The 14,255-nt window shown below is 43.8% G+C and overlaps 1 protein-coding gene across 1 annotated transcript in view; it reads right to left on the bottom strand.

The window, feature by feature from the left end:
- Positions 1 to 14,255, bottom strand: part of tbcd (tubulin folding cofactor D) — a 400,428-nt gene that overhangs the window by 143,283 nt on the left and 242,890 nt on the right. Inside the window, exon 18 of the mRNA XM_070857568.1 lies at positions 8,978 to 9,058. Coding sequence (XP_070713669.1) covers positions 8,978 to 9,058 — 81 coding nt within the window. The remainder of the gene's footprint in view (positions 1 to 8,977; positions 9,059 to 14,255) is intronic.

Below are 14,255 nucleotides of genomic sequence, written 5' to 3'. Positions count from 1 at the left end.
ATAGGTAAAAAAAGGGATGAGGTCCTACGAAACTAATTTAAGGAGCTAGGAGCTAAATTAAAAAGTAGGACCTCAAAAGTAGTAATCTCGGGATTGCTACCAGTGCCACGTGATAGTCAGAGTAGGAATCGCAGGATAGCGCAGATGAATACGTGGCTTGAGCAGTGGTGCAGCAGGGAGGGATTCAAATTCCTGAGGCATTGGAACCGGTTCTGGGGGAGGTGGGACCAGTACAAACCGGACGGTCTGCACCTGGGCAGGACCGGAACCAATGTCCTAGGGGGAGTGTTTGCTAGTGCTGTTGGGGAGGATTTAAACGAATATGGCAGGGGGATGGGAACCAATGCAGGGAGACAGAGGGAAACAAAAAGGAGGCAAAAGCAAAAGACAAAAAGGAGATGAGGAAAAGTGGAGGGCAGAGAAACCCAAGGCAAAGAACAAAAAGGGCCACTGTACAGCAAAATTCTAAAAGGACAAAGGGTGTTAAAAAAACAAGCCTGAAGGCTTTGTGTCTTAATGCAAGGAGTATCCGCAATAAGGTGGATGAATTAACTGTGCAAATAGATGTTAACAAATATGATGTGATTGGGATTACGGAGACGTGGCTCCAGGATGATCAGGGCTGGGAACTCAACATCCAGGGGTATTCAACATTCAGGAAAGATAGAATAAAAGGAAAAGGAGGTGGGGTAGCATTGCTGGTTAAGGAGCAAATTAAGGCAATAGTTCGGAAGGACATTAGCTTGGATGATGTGAAATCTATCTGAGTAGAGCTGCAGAATACCAAAGGGCAAAAAACGTTAGTGGGAGTTGTGTACAGACCTCCAAACAGTAGTAGTGATGTTGGGGAGGGCATCAAAATTAGGGGTGCGTGCAATAAAGGTGCAGCAGTTATAATGGGTGACTTTAATATGCACATAGATTGGGTTAACCAAACTGGAAGCAATACGGTGGAGGAGGATTTCCTGGAGTGCATAAGGGATGGTTTTCTAGACCAATATGTCGAGGAACCAACTAGGGGGGAGGCCATCTTAGACTGGGTGTTGTGTAATGAGAGAGGATTAATTAGCAATCTCGTTGTGCGAGGCCCCTTGGGGAAGAGTGACCATAATATGGTGGAATTCTGCATTAGGATGGAGAATGAAACAGTTAATTCAGAGACCATGGTCCAGAACTTAAAGAAGGCTAACTTTGAAGGTATGAGGAGTGAATTGGCTAGGATAGATTGGCGAATGATACTAAAGGGGTTGACTGTGGATGGGCAATGGCAGACATTTAGAGACCGCATGAATGAACTACAACAATTGTACATTCCTGTCTGGCATAAAAATAAAAAAGGGAAGGTGGCTCAACCGTGGCTATCAAGCGAAATCAGGGATAACATTAAAGCCAAGGAAGTGGCATACAAATTGGCCAGAAATAGCAGTGAACCCAGGGACTGGGAGAAATTTAGAACTCAGCAGAGGAGGACAAAGGGTTTGATTAGGGCAGGGAAAATGGAGTACGAGAAGAAGCTTGCAGGGAACATTAAGAAGGATTGCAAAAGTTTCTATCGATATGTAAAGAGAAAAAGGTTAGTAAAGACAAACGTAGGTCCCCTGCAGTCAGAATCAGGGGAAGTCATAACGGGAAACAAAGAAATGGCGGACCAATTGAACAAGTACTTTGGTTCGGTATTCACTGAGGAGGACACAAACAACCTTCCGGATATAAAAGGGTTCGGAGGGTCTAGTAAGGAGGAGGAACTGAGGGAAATCCTTATTAGTCGGGAAATTGTGTTGGGGAAATTGATGGGATTGAAGGCCGATAAATCCCCAGGGCCTGATGGACTGCATCCCAGAGTACTTAAGGAGGTGGTCTTGGAAATAGTGGATGCATTGACAGTCATTTTCCAACATTCCATAGACTCTGGATCAGTTCCTATGGAGTGGAGGGTAGCCAATGTAACCCCACTTTTTAAAAAAGGAGGGAGGGAGAAAACAGGGAATTATAGACCGGTCAGCCTGACATCGGTAGTGGGTAAAATGATGGAATCAATTATTAAGGATGTCATAGCAGTGCATTTGGAAAGAGGTAATATGATAGGTCCAAGTCAGCATGGATTTGTGAAAGGGAAATCATGCTTGACAAATCTTCTGGAATTTTTTGAGGATGTTTCCAGTAGAGTGGACAAGGGAGAACCAGTTGATATGGTATATTTGGACTTTCAGAAGGCTTTCGACAAGGTCCCACACAAGAGATTAATGTGCAAAGTTTAAGCACATGGGATTGGGGGTAGTGTGCTGACATGGATTGAGAACTGGTTGTCAGACAGGAAGCAAAGAGTAGGAGTAAATGGGTACTTTTCAGAATGGCAGGCAGTAACTAGTGGGGTACCGCAAGGTTCTGTGCTGGGGCCCCAGCTGTTTACACTGTACATTAATGATTTAGACGAGGGGATTAAATGTAGTATCTCCAAATTTGCGGATGACACTAAGTTGGGTGGCAGTGTGAGCTGCGAGGAGGATGCTATGAGGCTGCAGAGCGACTTGGATAGGTTAGGTGAGTGGGCAAATGCATGGCAGATGAAGTATAATGTGGATAAATGTGAGGTTATCCACTTTGGTGGTAAAAACAGAGAGACAGACTATTATCTGAATGGTGACAGATTAGGAAAAGGGGAGGTGCAGCGAGACCTGGGTGTCATGGTACATCAGTCATTGAAGGTTGGCATGCAGGTACAGCAGGCGGTTAAGAAAGCAAATGGCATGTTGGCCTTCATAGCGAGGGGATTTGAGTACAGGAGCAGGGAGGTGTTGCTACAATTGTACAGGGCCGTGGTGAGGCCACACCTGGAGTATTGTGTACAGTTTTGGTCTCCTAACCTGAGGAAGGACATTCTTGCTATTGAGGGAGTGCAGCGAAGGTTCACCAGACTGATTCCCGGGATGGCGGGACTGACATATCAAGAAAGACTGGATCAACTGGGCTTGTATTCACTGGAGTTCAGAAGAATGAGAGGGGACCTCATAGAAACATTTAAAATTCTGACGGGGTTAGACAGGTTAGATGCAGGAAGAATGTTCCCAATGTTGGGGAAGTCCAGAACCAGGGGACACAGTCTAAGGATAAGGGGGAAGCCACTTAGGACCGAGATGAGGAGGAATTTCTTCACCCAGAGAGTGGTGAACCTGTGGAATTCTCTACCACAGAAAGTTGTTGAGGCCAATTCACTAAATATATTCAAAAAGGAGTTAGATGAAGTCCTTACTACTAGGGGAATCAAGGGGTATGGTGAGAAAGCAGGAATGGGGTACTGAAGTTGCATGTTCAGCCATGAACTCATTGAATGGCGGTGCAGGCTAGAAGAGCCGAATGGCCTACTCCTGCACCTATTTTCTATATTTCTATGTTTCTATATTCAGATCCCCTAGCTATGAAGGCCAACATACCATTTGCCTTCTTTACCGCCTGCTGTACCTGCGTGCCCACTTTCAATGACTGATGAACCATGACACCCAGGTCTCGTTGCACCTCCCCTTTTCCTAGTCTGCCGCCATTCAGATAATATTCTGCCTTCGTGTTTTTGCGCCCAAAATGGAGAACCTCACATTTATCTACATTATACTGCATCTGCCATGTAGTTGCCCACTCACCTAACCTGTCCAAGTCACCCTGCAGCCTCTTAGCGTCCTCCTCACAGCTCACACCGCCACCCAGTTTAGTGTCATCCGCAAACTTGGAGATATTACACTCTATTCCTTCATCGAAATCGTTAATGTACATTGTAAAGGGCTGGGGTCCCAGCACTGAGCCCTGCGGCACTCCACTAGTCGCTGCCTGCCATTCTGAAAAGGATCCGTTTATCCCGAATCTCTGCTTCCTGTCTGCCAACCAGTTCTCTATCCACGTCAGTATATTACCCCCAATACCATGTGCTTTGATTTTGCACACCAATCTCTTGTGCGGGACCTTGTCAAAAGCCTTTTGAAAATCCAAATACACCACATCCACTCTGCTAGTTACAACCTCAAAAAATTCCAGAAGATTTGTCAAGCATGATTTCCCTTTCATAAATCCATGCTGACTTGGTCCGATCCTGTCACTGTTTTCCAAAGGGGAAGGGGCTAAAAAGTGGCAGATGGAATTCAATACCAGGACGATGCATTTTGATTAAAAAAAAACAGCAGTGATTATAATCTGAATGGAAGTAGGTTCGGTGCTGTGAAAGAACAGATGAGCTTGGAAGTACAGGGTCATAGAACATTAGGTTGATAAGGCTGTGAAAAAAGCGAATAGCGAGGTATAGAATATAAAAGTCAAGAGGTAATGATGGCCCTATATAAAACTTTAATGGGCCTGAATTTGCAGCCCGAGGCTTCCGTGGGTGGATGCCTCTGACCAGCAAGAAATCTACAAATCTACCTGGTGGTCCTGGATCCATGGAGACTCATGCTCCTGGGCCCCTATGCATAGAGGCCCATGTATCACAGTGGCACATGCAGTTTGCAAGCTTCTATCAGGTGTAAGAATTTCATGGACTTTTGCAGGGCAGAAGTAGTCCAACTCTCTGCTGCGGATGCGGGAAGATTCTTGACAGATCGCAAGTTTCGGCATGCGCTTTAAACTCGGTACATGCGCTGCCCTTACGGGGACGCAAAATACGGGTCATTAAGATCTCATTTAGAGTAGCGTGTACAGCATTGGGCCCAAGACCATGGGAAGGATATTGAGGCTTTGGAGAGGATCCAACACAGATTCACTAGGATGTGACTGATATGAGAAAATATAAATATTAAAACAGACTTGCAAAATTGGGACGTTTTTCATGAGAACGCAAATTAAGGAGTGATGTGGTAAAAGTGTTTAAAAGTATGAAAACTTGGTATAGGGGTAATCTGGTCATGTGGGGCCTCTTGGGGAGGAGTGACCATAATATGGTAGAATTCTTCATTAAGATGGAGAGTGACACAGTTAATTCAGAGGCAAGGGTCCTGAACTTAAAGAAAGAAAACTTCGACGGTATGAAATGTGCATTGGCTAGGATAGACTGGAGAATGATACTTAAAGGACTGACGGTGGATAGGCAATGGCAGACATTTAAATATCACATGGATGAACTACAACAATTGTACATCACTGTGTGGCGTAAGAATAAAAAAGGGAAGGTGGCTCAACCGTGGCTAACAAGGGAAATTAGGGAAAGTGTTAAATCCAAGGAAGAGGCATATAAATTGGCCAGAAAAAGCAGCAAACCTGAGGACTGGGAGAAATTTAGAATTCAGCAGAGGAGGATTAAGGGTTTAATTAGGAGGGGGAAAATAGAGTAGGAGAGTAAGCTTGCAGGGAACATAAAACCTGACTGCAAAAGCTTCAAGAGATATGGGAAGAGAAAAAGATTAGTGAAGACTAATGTAGGTCCCTTGCAGTCAGAATCAGGTGAATTCATAATGGGGAACAAGGAAATGGCAGACCAATTGAACAAATACTTTGGTTCTGTCTTCACTAAGGAAGACACGAATAACCTCCTGCAATTTCTAGGGGACCCGAGGGTCTAGTGAGAAAGGGGACTGAGGGAAATCCTTATTAGTCAGGAAATGGTGTTAAGGAAACGGAAGGCCGATATATCACCAGGGCCTGATAGTCTGCATCCCAGAGTACTTAAGGAAGTGGCCCTAGGAATAGTGGATGCATTGGTGGTCATTTCCAACATTCCATGGACTCTGGTTCAGTTCCTATGGATTGGAGGTTAGCTAATGTAGCCCCACTTTTTAAAAAAGGAGGGAGAGAAAACAGGGAATTATAGACCGGTTAGCCTGACATCGGTGGTGGGGAAAATGCTGGAATCAATTATTAAAGATGAAATAGCAGCGCATTTGGAAAGCAGTGACAGGATCGGTCCAAGTCAACATGGATTTGTGAAAGGGAAATCATGCTTGACAAATCTTCTAGAGTTTTTTGAGGATGTAACTTAGTAGAGTGGATAAGGGAGAACCAGTGGATGTGGTGTATTTGGACTTTCAAAAGGCTTTTGACAAGGTCCCACACTGGAGATTAGTGTGCAAAATTAAGGAACATGGTATTGGGGGTAATGTACTGACGTGGATAGAGAACTGGTTGGCAGACAGGAACAAGGAGTGAGAATAAACAGGTCCTTTTCAGAATGGCAGGCAGTGACTAGTGGGGTGTTATTTACCTCAGCTATTTACAATATACATTAATGATTTAGACGAAGGAATTGAATGTAATATCTCCAAGTTTGCAGATGACACTAAGCTGGGTGGCAGTGCGAGCTGCGAGGAGGATGCTAGGAGGCTGCAGGGGGACTTGGACAGATTAGGTGAATGGGCAAATGCATGACAGATGCAGTATAATGTGGATAAGTGTGAGGTTATCCACTTTGGTGGCAAAAACAGGAAGGCAGATTATTATCTGAATGGTGACAGATTAGGAAAAGGGGAGGTGCAATGAGACCTGGGTGTCATGGTACATCAGTGATTGAAGGTAGGCATGCAGGTACAGCAGGCAGTTAAGAAAGCAAATGGCATGTTGGCCTTCATAGCGAGAGGACTTGAGTATAAGAGTAGGGAGATCTTACTGCAGTTGTACAGGGCCTTGATGAGACCACACCTTGAGTATTGTGTGCCATTTTGGTCTCCTAATCTGAGGAAGGACATTCTTGCTATTGTGGGAGTGCAGCAAAAGTTCACCAGACTGATTCCCGGGATGGCACGACTGACATATGAAGAAAGACTGGATCGACTAGGCTTATATTCACCAGAATTTAGAAGAATAAGAGGGGATCTCATAGAAACATATAAAATTCTGACGGGATTGGACAGGTTAGATGCAGGAAGAATGTTTCCGATGTTTGGGAAGTCCAGAACCAGGGGTCACAGTCTAAGGATAAGGGATAAGCCATTTAGGACCGAGATGAGGAGAAACTTCTTCACGCAGAGAATTGTGAACTTGTGGAATTCTCTACCACAGAAAGTTGTGGAGGCCAGTTCATTAGATATATTCAAAAATAAGTTAGATGTGGCCCTTACGGCTAAAGGGATCAGGGGTATGAAGAGAAAGCAGGAATGGGATACTGAAGTTGCATGATCAGCCATGATCATATTGAATGGTGGTGCAGGCTTGAAGGGCCGAATGGCCTGCTCCTGCACCTATTTTCTATGTTTCTAACAGATGCAGACTGTTTCCAGGAGTTGAGGGGTCAGGAATATGGGCCATAGAAACCAAGATTAAATAAGAGAAATTTAGAACTGAGGGTAGGAGAAACTGTTTGTGAGAGTGTCGCTTTGAGGGTTAGCGGTTGAAGCAGAAAGTACATTAACAGTCAAGCTATGACTGAATAGGAGGATGAATTGAAGGGATATGGGAACAGAGTGGATAAACGTGATTAGAATTATTTGCTCAAGTGGAGGATAAACACCGACACAAACTGGTTGGGCCAAATGGCCTGTGTCCACGTTGTAATAGACAGAGAGACAAACACACACACACACAGACACAGATAGCTGCAGACACAAGGACAGCAACTGAGAGAAAGAAAAGCACAAACACAGAGCTGCAGTTAGAAACACAATAAAGACAGACAGAACAAGGGATGGAGGACAAAGGCAGGCATGCAATGAAAGATATAAAGTCTGATTCATGAATACAAACACAAGACAGAAATATGCAAACATAAAAAGCACTGAAAGAAACGTAGACATAAAAAGACATACAGAAATAAACAATCGTTCAAAAATAGCACTCTGGAACAAATTGCTTCCCTCAACACACTGAAAATATGTATCAACATAAAGTGTAGGCATAATTACTAAAACAGAAAAAACACTGACTGTTTGCAACTGTCACAATGTGATACAATGAAACACAACTTTGTCACATACAGTGCTTGTTATTAAAAGTGAATAATAGTCTTGAAAAATTTCCCACCAACTGCCTTGCCAAGTTTCTCAACAGCAAAGGCAAAAGCCAAATCTGACCACCTACTTTGCTAAAATGGCCACCAGCTACGTGTATTCTCTCAGCTCATCAAAACACCACAAAGGAAACAAAGTGTCAGCTTCTTACTTTTGAAGGTCTGATCTGCTCCTCAGGCTAAGTGAATTACAGCATATGTTTTAAATTCTGAAAATTAATGGATCACACCCATAAAATGAATGTTTACAAGTTTAAAAACAGAATAGTCAAATTCATGTACTTCCAGTTAGTGAACTAATTTGAATAAACTCTCAAAGATTTAGAAAGATCCATCACTAAGTATTCTTGGAGAATTACCTTCCAGCTTTAGCATGCCGAGGAACAAAACAATTCCTATATTCCAAGTACAGATTGAACCCCCCTTATCTGGGACTCCCTTACCCGGCATCACCCCTTGTCTGACACCATTCTCGGCCACTTCAACATGAACAAATTGAAGTCCTTCCTTGCTGCCGACTCCCGCAATCGCTGGCCTGACCCCGCAATCCACCGCACCCCCCGCACCACGATCTCTCTGCCGCACTCCCAGCCCCACGCCAACCAGCCCCGATATCCCCTTGCTCAGTACCTGTACCATCCAATTTAATGTGACCTCCCCATGTCCGGCAAAATCCCTTATCCGGCACAGGCCAGGTCCCGAGGGTGCCGGATAAGAGAAGTTCAACCTGTAATATCTATGCAGTTATCCTTCCAGCTTCAATCTTTGCACTGACCTTGTTTTCTTACTTTAGTGCACATGTTATTTTCCTGTAATCTTGATCTCATCATATCACAACCTTTTCATCATCAGAAACAAAGATAAGCGTACTTTGTAAATTCAGTGAAACTAATAGATGGCCAGGGCATTATTAGATGTAAACGGAGCAGTTTATTCATCTTAAGTAGGTATGTACGAGTACCTAACCAACAAAGAAGCATGCATGAACCCCCAACTCTAACCATACATTTTCTCCAAATATTAAAATCAATGTACATATACCTAAAACACGTTAGGTTCTCTTACCAATCCCAATGGTTAAATTTATTGTGTATCAGATGATCAATCAAAGGTTGCGTATACTCAGGGAATCCAACAATGTATATACTGCAGAAGAGAGATAAATACAAAGGACAACAGTTACTGCTTTGTGCAAGAAAAATGTAATATTGTTACACCAAAAGAGTCGGGATTACTAATGAGAGTGGGAAGCACATTATGAAGACTGTTTAAAAGGTGTTTCCTACAATATGTACAAACATTTCAGATTTATGGACCAACGTCATTTAATATCAATGATACTTGCAGACAAAACATGCACAAGGAATTTAATGTTAACCATGAACAACAAACTTGAGATGGTGCTATATAGATAATGACTTTTGAGCAGATTATGGATCAGCTGAAAATCAAGTCCCATAATTCATCATCCAAGCCCACTGTGCTTTTTATTTTATTTTCCCATTGCTATCACATTGTGACTTTCAGCTGTGGATCTTCTATACCTTTTGCAAACATTCAGAATGTGTCACTATCACTCATCAGCATTATCATAGGCAGTCCCTCGAAACAAAGACGACTTGCTTCGACGCCAAAAAGGGATGAGTTCACAGGTGTTTCAATGAACGACTGAATATTCCAGATCCCGAACTATATCTTGAAGGGTGGAAGATGACTGTGCGCGGATTTATTTAACGTGTGGTGTCCATCGCACACCAGCCACCACACGGGCTTGACAGAGCTAGGTCTTGGTCCAGTGGCAAGGATTAACCCAGGCGACTGGAGACCAGTTCTGCTGTACCTGGGCCCTCGCCTCTTCAGGACTTCGAACTCACACCTCTCCTACCACTATATCGAAGATAACAGAGGTTTTCTGTAGTATATTACAAATATATTCAGTATCTTGTATATATTGCGCAATATTTTGTATCGGTATTAGACCAATAATATCCTCCTGGCCCATCAATGGATTTCCAACACTGGAAATGAATGAAAGTTTTTGCTCAAAGTACAGTACACATCCAGTTAAGGATATACCACATGACCTAGAAGACGGTGTATATGCTAATGGAACTATATTCTTCAAAACCATGTATGATATTGACATGGCAAAGACAGAAGTGTCAGCTGCATGTTTCTGATTTGAAAAATAGTTTGCAACATTTAACAAAATGAGCTTTGATAGCCCATTCTACAAGGTATTGACTTTATCATAAAGCAAATGCAAATTATATGATTTTACCGGTTTCCATAAGGAGTTCTGTGACAAGCTAATTCTTTCAGAAATATTTGATGTATATATTGTTATACATTAACCTGATCTACCAGGTATTGAAATGCCATATGCAAGATTCTGTGTTGCAACTTAATCATTGGAAAGTTCTCTCACATCATTCTACAGTTTCTCTCCAATCTCCATTCATGACCTTGCCGAACTCATCCTGTCCATGAGACCCACTTCCTGCTCCCTTGACCCTATTCCCACCAAACTAAACTGGGTGGAGGTGTGAGCTGTGACGGGGACGCTAAGAGGCTGCAGGGTGACTTAGACAGGTCAGGTGAGTGGGCAAAGGCATAACAGATGCAGTATAATGTGGATAAATGTGAGGTTATCCACTTTGGGGGCAAAAACGCAAAGACAGAATATTATCTGAATGGTGGCAGATTAGGAAAAGGGGAGGTGCAATGAGACCTGGGTGTCATGGTTCATCAGTCATTGAAGGTTGGCATATCGGTGCAGCAGGCGGTAAAGAAGGCAAATGGTATGTTGGCCTTCATAGCTAGGGGATTTGAGTATAGGAGCAGGGAGGTCTTACTGCAGTTGTACAGGGCCTTGGTGAGGCCTCACCTGGAATATTGTGTTCAATTTTGGTCGCCTAATTGCAGGAAGGACGTTCTTGCTCTTGAGAGAGTGCAGCGAAGGTTCACCAGACTGATTCCAGGGATGGCCGGACTGACATATGAGGAGAGACTGGAGCAACTGGGTCTTTATACATTGGAGTTTAGAAAGATGAGAGGGAATCTCATAGAAACATACAAGATTCTGACGGGACAGGACAGGTTAGATGCGGGTAGATTGTTCCCAATGTTGGGGAAGTCCAGAACCAGGGGACACAGTCTTAGGATAAGGGGTAGGCCATTTAGGACTGAGATGAGGAGAAATTTCTTCACTCAGAGAGTTGTTAACCTGTGGAATTCCCTACCGCAGAGAGTTGTTGATGCCAGTTCATTGGATATATTGAAGAAGGAGTTAGATACGGCCCTTACGGCTAAAGGGATCAAGGGGTATGGAGAGAAAGCAGGAAAGGGGTACTGAGGGAATGATTAGCCATGATCTTATCGAATGGCGGTGCAGGCTCGAAGGGCCGAATGGCCTACTCCTGCACCTATTTTCTATGTTTCTATGTAATTGCTGACCATCCAATTTCCTTTTCTGGCTCCCATGTTAGCTGACATTGTTAATGGTTCTCTCTCCTCAGATACTGTCCCCCTCTCCCTCAAATCTGCTGTCATCACTCCTATCCTCAAAAAAACCCTCGACCCCTCCGTCCTTGCAAACTACTGCCCCATCTCCAACCTCCCTTTCCTCTCCAAAGTCCTTGAATGTGTTGTCACCTCCCAAATCCATGCCCATCTTTCCCGCAATTCCATGTTTGAATCCTTCCAATCAGGTATCCGCGCCTGACACGGTACCGAAACGGCTCTCATCAAAGTCACAAATTACATCCTTTGTTACTGTGACAAAGGAAAACTATCCTTCCTCGTACTTCTTGTCTGCAACCTTTGACACGGTTGACCACTCTATCCTTCTCCAACACCTCTCCACTGTCGTCCAACTGGGTGGAACTGCACTCGCCTGGTTCCATTCTTATCTATTTAATCGTAGCCAGAGAATCACCTGCGATGGCTTCTCTTCCCACTCCCCATCATTACCTCAGGTGTCCCTCAAGGATCGATCCTTGCCTCCCTCCTATTTCCCATCTACAAGTTGCCACTTGGCAACATCATACAAAAACACATCAGTTTCCACATGTACACTGATGACACCCAGCACTACCTCACCACCACTTCTCTCGACCCTTCCATGGTCTCTAAATTGTAAGACTGCTTGTCCAACATCCAGTTCTGGATGAGCAGAAACTTTCTTCAATTGAATATTGGAAAGACCGAAGCCATTGTTTTCGGTCCCCGCCACAAACTCTGTTCCCGAGCCACTGACTCCATCCCTCTCCCCAACTTCTGACTGAGGCTGACCCGCATTGTTTGCAAACTTGGTGTCATATTTGACCCTGAAATAAGCTTTCAACCACATAGCCGCAGCATAATGAAGAACGCCTATTTCCACTTCCGTAACATCACCTGTCTCTGCCCTTGCCGCAGCTCATCTGCTGCTGAAGCCCTCATCCATACCTTCGTTACCTCTAGATTTGACTATTCCAATGCACTCCTGGCTGGCCTCCCACATTCTACTCTACATAAACGAGAGGCAATCCAAAACTTGGCTGCCCATGTCCTAACTCGCATCACATCCCGCTCACCCATCACCCCTGTACTCGCTGACCTACATTGGCTCGCAGTTAAGCAACGCCTCGATTTCAACATTCTCATCCTTGTTTTTAAATCTCTCCATGGCCTCACCCCTCTCTATTTCTGTAATCTCCTCCAGTCCCACAACTTGCCCAGAGATGAATGCGCTCCTCTAATTCTGCCCTCTTGAGCATCCCAGATTATAATCGCTCAACCATTGGTGGCCATACCTTCTGTTGCCTCGGCCCTAAGCTCTGGAATTCTCTCCCTGAATCTCTCCACCTCTCTAGTCTCCTTCAAGACACTCCTTAAAACCTACCTCTTTGACCAAGCTTTTGATCACCTGCTCTAATTTCTCTTTATGCGGCTCGGTGTCAAATTCTTTTACATCATAATATTTCTCCGAAACATAGAAATTAGGTGCAGGAGCAGGCCATTCGGCCCTTGGAGCCTGCACCGCCATTCAATAAGATCATGGCTGATCATTCAACCTCAGTACCCCTTTCCTGCTTTCTCTCCATACCACTTGATCCCTTTGGCCATAAGGGTCATATCTAACTCCCATTTGAATATTGGGAGCTTCTTGGGACGTTTCACTGCATTAAAGGCGCTGTATAAATATCAGTTGTTGTTGTTTGAAGCCCTGCTTCCTCAACAAGCTGATTGAGGCAGAAAGTAAATTGAGGAATTCTTGATTACATTGATATAAATTCGTTGTCACTTCATAATTATAAATGCAAAACTGCAACTTGAGGTGAACAATTTGACTAACCTAGCTTCGCTATTTTAATCCAACCATGGAGATGATAAATTACTGAACATATGAAAAGGTGAGAGAAGACCTTAATGCCCAAACATGCTCAGTCTCCACGAGACGGTGCAACCTCATGCACCAGCCCTCTCGAACTGCTAATAATGCTAACACTTGGGGGAGACAAAAAAAAGTGGAAAGGGAAGAAACTATGGCCAATTTCAGGGAAACGTCTGGTAAATTCCCCTGAAGCTCCCTATGGATAGAACTTCCCAATGATTAAGTTACAACACAGAATCATGCAAACAGCCAAGTTCTAGGAAACCATGGTTCCCCAATATGCATCACTAGTCATACTTAAACTAACCTCTCTGCTTCAACCTTTAGGAAAATAGGCATAGACAGGGACAGAAATGACTATCTTTATTCATTGGGTTGGCCCCAAATGCCTCAGACTTCCCAATCCAACTTTATCTCTAATATCATTCAATGGCTCCGTCTGTCAAATATGTATCGATCACGTTTAGAGTTTATAACATCTTCTGCTTCAATTGTCTCCGATTCATCAATAAATGCAGGAAATTCACTTGAACATTATTACATAAGAACCTAAGAAATAAGAACAGGAGGCGGCCATATGGCCCCTTGAGCCTGCTCCGCCATTCAATAAGATCATGGCTGATCTGATGATGGACTCAGCTCCCCTTATCGTTTAAGAAACTTCTATTTCTGTCTTAAATTTATTCAACGTCCCAGCTTCCACAGCTCTGAGGCAGCGAATCTCACAGATTTACACAACCCTCTAAGAGAAGAAATTTCTCCTCCTCTTTGTTTTAAATGGGTGGCCCCTTATTCAAAGATCGTGCCCTCTAGTTCTAGTCTCTTCCATCAGTGGAAACATCCTCTCTGCATCCACCTTGTCAAACCCCCTCATAATCTTATACGTTTCGATAAGATCACCTCTCATTCTTCTGAATTCCAATGAGTAGAGGCCCAAACTACTCAACCTTTCCTCATAAGTCAACC

Source organism: Pristiophorus japonicus, chromosome 16, assembly GCF_044704955.1.
Source record: "Pristiophorus japonicus isolate sPriJap1 chromosome 16, sPriJap1.hap1, whole genome shotgun sequence".
Lineage (NCBI taxonomy): Eukaryota > Metazoa > Chordata > Chondrichthyes > Pristiophoridae > Pristiophorus > Pristiophorus japonicus.
This window is presented reverse-complemented; position numbering and strand designations above follow the sequence as displayed.